General features: G+C 33.0%; 2 protein-coding genes across 4 annotated transcripts; one reads left to right on the plus strand and one right to left on the minus strand.

The window, feature by feature from the left end:
• The first annotated feature begins 242 nt into the window (after nucleotides 1–242).
• LOC131594415 (probable serine/threonine-protein kinase SIS8) lies at nucleotides 243–5,803 on the plus strand. Of its 3 annotated transcripts, none has more exons than XM_058866536.1 (13): nucleotides 243–1,398; nucleotides 1,799–2,236; nucleotides 2,336–2,436; nucleotides 2,625–3,583; nucleotides 3,704–3,744; nucleotides 3,898–3,966; nucleotides 4,165–4,265; nucleotides 4,366–4,444; nucleotides 4,512–4,610; nucleotides 4,707–4,775; nucleotides 4,936–4,985; nucleotides 5,073–5,249; nucleotides 5,536–5,803. In XM_058866536.1, the coding sequence occupies exons 1-13, from the start codon at nucleotides 976–978 to the stop codon at nucleotides 5,675–5,677; spliced, it is 2,748 nt and encodes a 915-aa protein (XP_058722519.1). In that variant the 5' UTR covers nucleotides 243–975; the 3' UTR covers nucleotides 5,678–5,803. The 3 variants fall into 3 exon arrangements, with proteins under 3 accessions (XP_058722519.1, XP_058722520.1, XP_058722521.1); XM_058866537.1 differs by having other exon boundaries at nucleotides 1,261–1,398; nucleotides 1,780–2,236; XM_058866538.1 differs by lacking the exon at nucleotides 243–1,398 and having other exon boundaries at nucleotides 1,791–1,925; nucleotides 1,994–2,236.
• Nucleotides 5,804–6,149: 346 nt separating this feature from the next.
• On the minus strand, nucleotides 6,150–8,801 carry LOC131594416 (ras-related protein RABA6a-like). The gene is made up of 2 exons (XM_058866539.1): nucleotides 8,460–8,801; nucleotides 6,150–6,801 (listed from the first exon to the last, which is right to left on the minus strand). The coding sequence occupies exons 1-2, from the start codon at nucleotides 8,678–8,680 to the stop codon at nucleotides 6,369–6,371; spliced, it is 654 nt and encodes a 217-aa protein (XP_058722522.1). The 5' UTR covers nucleotides 8,681–8,801; the 3' UTR covers nucleotides 6,150–6,368.
• Between the last annotated feature and the right edge of the window lie 1,138 nt (nucleotides 8,802–9,939).

Genomic DNA, 9,939 nt, shown 5'->3' on the forward strand with positions numbered 1-9,939 from the left:
GTTCAATTCAATTGATAGTTATGAATAATATTTGATTATATAAATATATATTTGAATCTCTGCTATTTTGTTTATTCATTTTTAAAGATGAAGTTCCGACTATTAAATTATTAGAAAAAAAATATTAAATTCTGTTAGGTGCTAACAATTAATTTTTGTTAGGGCAGTCTATATAAAATTTTACTCTGATTTTAAATGAGACCTCTGCAAATAAACGATGAGATTGATTCTCTTAGATTAGTTAGTCGCAAGACCGTCTATCCATATCAATGCTAATTTAATATCAAATTTAGTGGTGCTAATTGGATTTTACTTTTGTAAAGTGTGTAATCTTTCTTCTAATCTCTCAAATGGGTGGATGAGTCATGACATGAGTCATTCTTTGTGTTGTGGCCCCCTACACTTTGTTGCCATCTTTTTTTTTTTTTTTATCTCTCTAGTGTCTTTACTTTATGTTCTAAATTCTAATTTATTTACCTTATATTAATCTAATCTTCTATTCCTTCTATTTTTGTGCCATACTTAGAAAGATCTTTTTCTTTTTTCTCAATATGGGGTGTTCAATGATTCCTTGTTCCTTTTTTGTTCTTCTTTGTAAAGTTTGTTGTAACATGTGAAGTTTTGTAGTTGTTGAGTGTACACATGTTTGTTTGTTTGTTATATGTTATTGTCTTCTATATAATGAAATGAAACTTCATCATTTTTAATCCCACCATTTGGATCCCCTTGATTGGTTAAAGATTCTCAAGGGATTTTCATCTAGAATATATAAATAGAATCTTGCAAGTGATTGTTGTATTCATGATTTGATTGAATATTTTGGTATCTAGGTTTAAGAGCTTTTTTTTGTCAATATAGAAAAAGAGAACTTTTTGAATGGTTTTCTAGATACCCTTTTTTGAGAGAGTTTTGGATCAATATAGATATGTTTCCTATTCTCTAGCATTTAGTGTTATTGGTTATAGTGGAAAAGATATGAAGAATATTCTTAAGAAGTTTCAGATAATGTCTAAGAAATCAGAAAATGAACAAGGGTTTTCTTCATTAGAGGGAAACAAGTCCAATCATGGTTCAATTTCATCTTCTAGGAAGCTTAGTAGGAAGAGTCATAGTTCTGCATCTTTGAGCCAAGGAAAGGTTGAGAGGATGGAACCATCTGAGGCAGTGAGAAATGTTGATTTGAGTGTTGTTTCGGATTCGGGTAGGCGCGATTCTGGTTGTCGAGAAAAGGCTTCCACGGATCCGGAAGTAGAGGAAGAGTATCAATTGAAGCTGGCTTTAGAGATGAGTGCTAAGGAGGATCCTGAGGCTGTGCAGATTGAAGCTGTTAAGCAGATTAGTTTGGGGTCTTGTGATCCGGATAATACACCGGCGGAAATTGTGGCATACAGATATTGGGTGAGTCTCTTTGTTCATTTTAAGCATATTGACACCAAACACGATAGTAACACGTCAACACTCGTAGTAATTTAAGTAGATAGTGTAATAATTGAATGTAAACTATAGGTATTGGTCGTGCCAATGTTAGACTCTGACATGTGTCAGACATCAGACACAACTTCATCTTAGATCAGTGCTATAATTATGGTTTTCTATAGATTGAAGTGATTAGGACTTAGGATTCATTGGATTGCTGTGATTTATGATTTGGATCGTTTTAGGTGACCATTATAGCGGATGGTTTTGAAACAAAGTGAACCTATTCTCATAGTTTCTCGGTTTACTTGACTCTAATTTGTCCTACATATATAAAACTGTCTAACTTATCTCATATCGTAGATTTATCCGTTCTTCACAGAATTACAATGCTCTTGGTTATGACGACAAAGTCATGGATGGATTCTACGATCTGTATGGGATATTAACCGAGTCAAACGCAGCAAGAATGCCTTCCCTTATAGATCTTCAAGGAAGACCGATCTCAGGTAATGTCACATGGGAAGCTGTCTTAGTCAATAGGGCTGCTGATTCTAATTTGTTGAAACTTGAGCAGAAAGCACTCGAGCTGACCGTCGAATCGAGATGTGGTTCTGAAGTAGTTATAGATACGAATTTGGCTCACAAGCTTGCAGTATTTGTGGCTGATTATATGGGTGGACCAGTCGGAAATCCTGAAAGCATGTCAAAAGCATGGAGAAGTCTTAGTTATAGTCTGAAAACAACTCTTGGTAGCATGGTTTTGCCACTTGGTTCTTTGACTATTGGTTTAGCTCGGCATCGCGCGTTGTTATTTAAGGTAATTAGTCCGCAATTGTTAAATCATATCAAAAGAAAGACTGGAACAACTATTACCGGTAGTAATGCAATGAAATTTACCACGTTATCATAAATGCAGGTTCTAGCTGATAGATTGAGTATCTCGTCGCGGTTGGTGAAAGGACAGCAATATACAGGTTCTGATGATGTGGCAATAAACTTCGTCAAGATTGATGGAAGGTAAACTGATCTTGAAGTTTTGATCGTGGTAAATAGCGGTTTGTTCAAGTTCAGCTACCCAACAACAGTACTATAGTGCCGCTATTTGATAACATTTTGTACTAAATAGCATATCGCGGAGCTATAGTGCTTTGTTTAAATTCCGCTACGTTATAGCGCTATAAGACACGTTTTAATATAAATTTCAGGGAGTATATTGTTGATCTAATGGCAGACCCTGGAACTCTTATTCCATCTGACGCTACTGGATCGCATATTGAGTATGATGCATCCTTTTTTGAGGCAAGCCCTTCATCAAGAGACCTCGATTCGTCTCGTGTAGCATCATCTAGCAGTGGAGTTGGAAGTTCATCTGAAGAAACTTCGGATGTTGGAATGTCGGGCAGAGGAAACAGATCAAAACATCACCATGTTAAGAAGGTTAATTCATATGTGCATTCAAGATCATCTTCTTGGAGTGAAGGGATCGGTTCCTCTGCCGTAAACCGAATGAAAGCCAGAAACGTTTCGCAATTTATGATCGATACTACCAAGGAAAATCCTCACTTGGCTAAAAAACTTCACGATGTTTTACTCGAAAGTGGTATTGTTCCTCCTCCAAATTTATTTTCTGACATTTATCACGAAGAATCTGTTTTCTCAACGAAAGTAAAAGAACATAAACAAGAAAGTGAACATCGAGAAATGGAATTCGATGATAGTCTCGGTCCTGCTAGATTTAAGCTTGTAGAAGGTTTAGGAACCAATCTTCCTCTTCATACAAAAGAAGATGTTGGAAAATTTATACCAAGTCAGGTAAAATACGGGAAAAAGATGCCAGCTGCTGCAGCGGCAGCCGCAGCAGCCGCAGTTGTTGCATCTTCTATGGTAGTTGCTGTGGCAAGGTCAAACACCGACTCCAACATCGAGCTTTCAGTCTCAGCAGCTGCTACTGCTGCAGCTGTAGTAGCAGCTACTGCTGCAGTTAACAAGTATGAGCCGAGCAATCGAAGTGACGCGGATACCGAAAGTTCTGGAACGAATTTGGGAAGATCTGGAAGCTCAGTTGTTAGTAATGACAGTACGAAATCTGATTGTTCTTTAGACGAAGTTGCTGAGTATGAAATTCCGTGGGAGGAAATCACACTCGGTGAACGTATTGGACTTGGTATTAACTTTACTTTTTTCTATAAGATTTTTTTAACATTCTTTTCTTTGACGGTGCTATTTGTTTGGTTTTACACTTGAAGACTTGATTGCGTTTGGGTGGCACACATTTGTCATGCAGGATCTTATGGAGAGGTGTATCGCGGAGAATGGCGAGGAACTGTAAGTTTCTTATATTTTTGAACATCGTCAATTGTATTACAAATGCTTATACAAGTATATAAGCTCAAATAAGCTCATTCCAAACATGTTATAAAGAGGTTTCTATAATGTAGATTATTACATTCAATTCATAATTTGATCTTTGATTTGTAGGAAGTTGCTGTAAAGAGGTTTCTAAATCAAGATATATCTGGTGAAGCACTTGAAGAATTCATTAGTGAGGTACTAGTCACATTTTCTTCCTAATAGAGGCCTAAATTTAGTTTCAATGTATTAGATTAGAGCAATTATTTGTGGTTTTCGGTAAGTTCATCTTTACGGTTCATTCTACTAACAATAAATTTAACCTATACTAAGCTCTTATTTAACCTATGATATTATTTATATGCCAGAAAACTTATGGTATTAAATTGCAAATAGGTCAGAATAATGAAAAGATTGAGGCATCCAAATGTGGTTCTCTTCATGGGAGCTGTAATCCGACCTCCCAATCTTTCGATTGTTACTGAATTTCTACCTAGGTAACTTGAAATTCTTCGTTTCCAGAAATTTCATACATGGATTTGTTTTGTTTTTCACTTTTTATTCTTGAATTGATGAGATGTGCATCATGTTATGCAGAGGAAGCTTGTATAGATTAATTCATCGGCCAAACAATCAATTAGATGAACGAAAGCGTTTGAGAATGGCCCTTGATACCGTAAGATTCTATTGTCTTTCAATGTAATGTTTTAAGAAAATTATTGCTATAACTGCTGAATATTCAGGCTCGAGGAATGAACTATTTGCACAACTGCAGTCCAGTGATAGTACATCGCGATTTGAAGTCTCCGAATCTTCTTGTTGATAAAAATTGGGTTGTAAAGGTAAATTAATCGTATAAACATGTTCTTTATTAGTATGAGAAATGCTATGTATTGACATGAATCATGATGATGGCTTTTATTTTATCTGTTGAGTAGGTGTGTGATTTTGGCTTATCACGTATGAAGCATAGTACATTCCTTTCTTCCAGATCAACTGCAGGCACGGTAAGTTATCGTAAATCTCTGTCCATTTTGACTCGTTTATTCTTCCATCGTCTTGGTTTCTCGGTTCTTCATGCTATTCTTTATATCATCTAAATCATTCTATATATGCACCGTGCATCGGTGAACAAAAGCTTACTTCATTTGGTATATTATGTTTTAGGCCGAGTGGATGGCTCCCGAAATGTTGAGAAATGAACCGTCAAATGAAAAGTAAGACCCGTTGGTGCTCGTTGACTTTGCCGCTTTTTAAAATTTTCTTGGTTTTGTGATGCTAACGAGCGATGATGCATTATCCAGGTGTGATGTCTATAGCTTTGGGGTCATATTATGGGAGCTATCTACTTTGCAGCAACCTTGGAGAGGTATGAATTCCATGCAAGTTGTTGGTGCCGTGGGTTTCCAATACCGCCGTCTTGACATTCCAGACGACATGGATCCTGCCATTGCCGATATTATCAGAAAATGCTGGCAGACGTGAGTATACTTTGCAATCATAACGTTCCATATGAATGTCTTCATTGAGATCAGCATGGACGAAAACGTTCTTAATATCAATGTTTTAAAAACCGATACAAGTCATAGTTCAATTGCTTTAAAACTGTTTGAACCGGGACAAAATCACGTTTGAACAGCTCAAATAACCGAACTGTAAATAGTGCCACTTCATGGTTCGATCGGCTTTTCTGTCTGATTCGGTAAAACAGTTGCTAACATGGTATTTTATGTATTGTTGATTAGATTCTATTCTTTTGTACTGCAGAGATCCTAAAGAAAGACCTACATTTGCTGAGATATTGGCAGCTCTAAAGCCGTTACAGAAGCCAAACGTCGGTTCTCAAGTGCCTCGACCGACTGTGTCCGGCAGGCACAGAAAAGATCAATCATCTGCTGCAGAAAGATAGGAAACAACCATACAATGATACAACTAACTAAATCTTTGTTAATTTTGCTAATAAAAAAATGGAGAACTTTGCTGTACAGTACTTTATAAAATGAAAAAATGTGAGTGCTTTTCTTTGTTTTTTTCAGTCCACTTTTTGTTGCTTTTCTTTTCCTTTTTCTTTCTTTATTTACTATGTTTTGTTGTAATCAATTCTAAATTTTGATGTCTATAATTTACTTGTGAAATTTTGTAGATGTAACTTGAACAATTATAGTATAAAAACCAACATTTACATTTTAACTTCAATTCATCCCTTACAAAATTGCCATAAGCTTCATGTATTATAGAAAAGCCAAAAGTAAATTTTAGAATGTAGATCGAGCTTCACTCCACTCTACAAAACCGGTTTGTAAGGTGACGATTATCTCTGGACATGAATATAAATGGTGAGTGATCTGATAGTAGAAATCTAATATCAGGTGGTCCAATGGATTTTAAACGAGACTCTGATATCATCTTAGAATGTGAATCGAGACTAACTCAATTCTACAAATGTGGATTGAGCCTAACTCAATTCTATAAAATCGACTTGTAAGGTGAAGATTGTCCCTGCTTATAAACATATATTTAGAAAATACAATAGTAACCATCAATATATAACAATCTAAGTAATATATTTACAGAATATAGAAAAATAATGATCCAAATTCTCATCTTGAACAACAATTGACTTGTTTAGTAGCAGAAACTTCATCAGCTATATGAATTTCCTTCCCATTATGAAGATTCAACTTTGGCACATTCATTTTATCTTCCAAACTTTTTTGGCTTATGATATCATGTATTATAGTAATCATTTGTAAAAATGCTTCCTCAACATTCAAATTTTGTAAAGCAGAGGTTTCCATGAAACATAAACCTTCTTTTTCTGCAAGCATTTTTCCTTCTTCTTCCTCAACTTCCCTTGAATGACTCAAATCGGATTTATTCGCTACTAGAATTATCACCATGTCTTCATTTCCGAATTCTCTTAGCTCATGTAACCATTTTTTTATGTTGACAAATGTTGATAATCTTGTTATGTCATAAACTAGCATTGCTCCCAATGCTCCTCTATAGTATGAGCTTGTGATAGCTCTAAACCTACGATAAAGTATAGGATCAATATTAAATAGTTGTGAATCGTCTGCCTGTTATTTCTGTATAATTTTATTAATCGTCTAAAAAAAGGTGGCAGCGTAACTTATAACTTGTTAATCGTCTGTCTGCTATTTTTGTATAATCTTGTTATATAAAACTATTTCAATATTAAATAACATGGGAAGTAGAAATACTATAGATACCTAACATGAAGATTATTGTTGAGAGATATTGATATTATAGTAAGGTTTGGTGAGTTTGGAGAGATGGAAAGAAGATAGAGTTATTGATTGTGGGGTTGGTGACCAAAACCATGTTAATGTCACATGGTTTTCTTCGACCTATTCATTGTCAACATGTTTTTTTTGTTGTTACTACTATGCTATGCACATTCATTTTCATTTTTGTTTTCTTGTGCATGCCCAATCCTTGTCCTAGACCCACCTCACCCAACCTTATAAATCTATAACTTCCCAATCTCACCCATTACACCATCCTTATATCCTTAGTAAAATTTTAAGGTTTTATTGTTATAATTTTTTTAATATTAAAAATATATTAATCATAAACATCTATTTATCATGTTATATAAAAACATTCTTTCAATTTTTTTTTTTATGTATTATTAATTCTAATCAAAACAATGAACATTTGTTTCAAAAGAATTAGTCTTTTAAGTAGGTGAAGTAATTCAGTTGACACTTGTTAATTGTGTTAAAAGAACGGTTAGTCCAAAGTTTAAATCCTGACAGTCGTATTTATTTGAAATCAATAGATCTTAAGATAGAACAGAGTTTAAAAAGATCACACCAAACATTAAAGAAATAGTGAACATTTGTTCTAGTCAAAACTATAAACAAATATAACCTTATAATTCTATTCATGATAATGATAAAGCTATAATCATCAAGGTCCCACTTAAAATTATTATAGTTTATGCTTTCACTTTCACCCCACACATACACATAAACTATACTTTTGAAGATGTATAATAAAAGTTGTTGTACATTGTCTAAAATTTGTTAAATCGGAATCAAATAAAATCTAATAAAATATTAAAAATTTTGTTTTTATTAAACTATTGTTAAATTTACCTCATTATTTTATTATGATTTACCAAAGTTTGCCTACACATGCCTTCAAAGGCTATGTGGATTGCCCTGATTTTTACTTACCTTTTGCATTTTAAGTTTTTAACTTTATAAATTTTCCAATTCAAGATATCATTATCAATGTCACGCTCATGCATGAGTTGTAGTAAGTTGGAAAAAACGTTATAATATTTTTTTTTTAAATAAAAACATTTTTGTCCGTTCTTTGTTCTTGTTTGATTTATTATTTACAAAAGCAAACAACAACAAAAGTTAGTTAAAAAAAAAGGTGGGACCAATATTTGTAAATTGTGTGGAACTAGATAAGGGATGAAAAAATTAACAATAATAAAGTCAATTAAAGCATAGTTGATTTAATTTCTTCTTAACTAAGCAAACCAAATATGAACACAAACTTTGAATATTAAATATTGAATATTGAATATTGAAAATATGATATTGGAGAATTTGAACTTAGATTATGGAAAATTTGGTTAATTAACCATTGAACCTTAGCCAACAAGATCATGAAGACAAAAAAGAACAAAACAATTGAAAGAAACATGTTACCTCTCTTGACCAGCAGTGTCCCATATTTGTGCTTTGATGAGTTTATCTCTAACCTTGATGTTCTTGTAACCAAATTCAACACCTATGGTTGGCTTTGAATCAATTCTAAATTCATCTTTTGTAAACCTTGAAATTAGATTCGATTTCCCAACTCCAGAATCTCCTATTACTACTGCTTTGAAAAGATAATCACACTCTTCATCAAACACATCAATACCCATAATATATAATCAAGAGATGAGAAAGAAAAACACTTGAAATCAAATGATGTTTTTGTTTGTTTGTTTGTTTATAAAGTGAGGGAGGGATATATAGGGAGAAAGTAAAGAGAAGGTGCATGGTTATTGGTTATCATCATATTTATATTTATATTTAGATATATATATATATATATATATATATATATATATATATATATATATATATATATATATATATATATATATATATATATATATATAAGTGAGATATTAGATAATTGATTAAGCAAGAGGGCACTATCAAAGTTATTGAATGTGGCACTACTAGTACTAGCTTTACACCCATACTGTTCTGAATAATAAATAGAATGGCCTAAAAGGTTGGTTCCTCTTATAATTGATATTAATTATTCACGTACAAATGTTATTTCTATAATATAATATAATTGATATTATAAAATCAAATTAATTTATACTTAATTTTCTTTTTTGAATAACAACATAATATATTGAGTAGGATTAAGGTCTAAGTCGGCAAGATATATATATATATATATATATATATATATATATATATATATATATATATATATATATATATATATATATATATATAACTTTAGGATTAGATTATATATACTTAGAATTTTTCCATCACATATGTTGATTAAAGCCTTCTAATTTCTTTTCTTTTTCTTTTAAACTTATCCTTTTCAAATCCTAAAATTCAGATTTTTGAATTTTATGACATGGACTTGTAATTTTTAAAAAAAATAAACATTTAGACATTGAGAATTTTTTTAGATTAACGAGTTGAATATAAACATAGTCTTAAATAGAACATTACGGCAAAATTGGATACATATAACTGATTCTAAGAGATGGCATAAAGCTAAGTTGTTTGCATCAACTCTTATTCAGAAACTAAAACCAGTCATATAACTGCCTGTACTGAATTCCTTGGCTGTTTTCACAATCAATTAGATCAATAAACAAAAGTTCACATCATCATCTCGAATGCACTTACCAAAGCCTACCCGATTTCGAGCAGAAGCAAGCGATGTGTCTATATTGCGTTTAAACTGTGAAGGGGCAGGTGGCTTCTTCCGGGGCAGGGCACCAGATCAACCCTACCTGAACTGATAGCCCGCGGCTGCTGCATAATCGGAGCAGAATTCCATTTTGTAGGAGGCTGGAATGCACACCTAATTATTTTATTTTGCATTTCTGTTTGGTCTTCCTAGATGCGCAAATTTTTATTCTTCCATATGCTTGATATC

This window comes from Vicia villosa, linkage group LG4, assembly GCF_029867415.1.
Source record: "Vicia villosa cultivar HV-30 ecotype Madison, WI linkage group LG4, Vvil1.0, whole genome shotgun sequence".
Classification (NCBI taxonomy): domain Eukaryota; kingdom Viridiplantae; phylum Streptophyta; class Magnoliopsida; order Fabales; family Fabaceae; genus Vicia; species Vicia villosa.

Coding starts and splice junctions, on each gene's coding strand:
- LOC131594415 (XM_058866536.1), top strand. CDS start 976: ATGAAGAATATTCTTAAGAAGTTTCAGATAATGTCTAAGAAATCAGAA. Junction 3,745..3,897: donor GCGGAGAATGGCGAGGAACT/GTAAGTTTCTTA, acceptor TTTGATTTGTAG/GAAGTTGCTGTAAAGAGGTT. Junction 4,776..4,935: donor CCAGATCAACTGCAGGCACG/GTAAGTTATCGT, acceptor ATTATGTTTTAG/GCCGAGTGGATGGCTCCCGA.
- LOC131594416 (XM_058866539.1), bottom strand. CDS start 8,680: ATGGGTATTGATGTGTTTGATGAAGAGTGTGATTATCTTTTCAAAGCA. Junction 6,802..8,459: donor GACACTGCTGGTCAAGAGAG/GTAACATGTTTC, acceptor ACTTTATCGTAG/GTTTAGAGCTATCACAAGCT.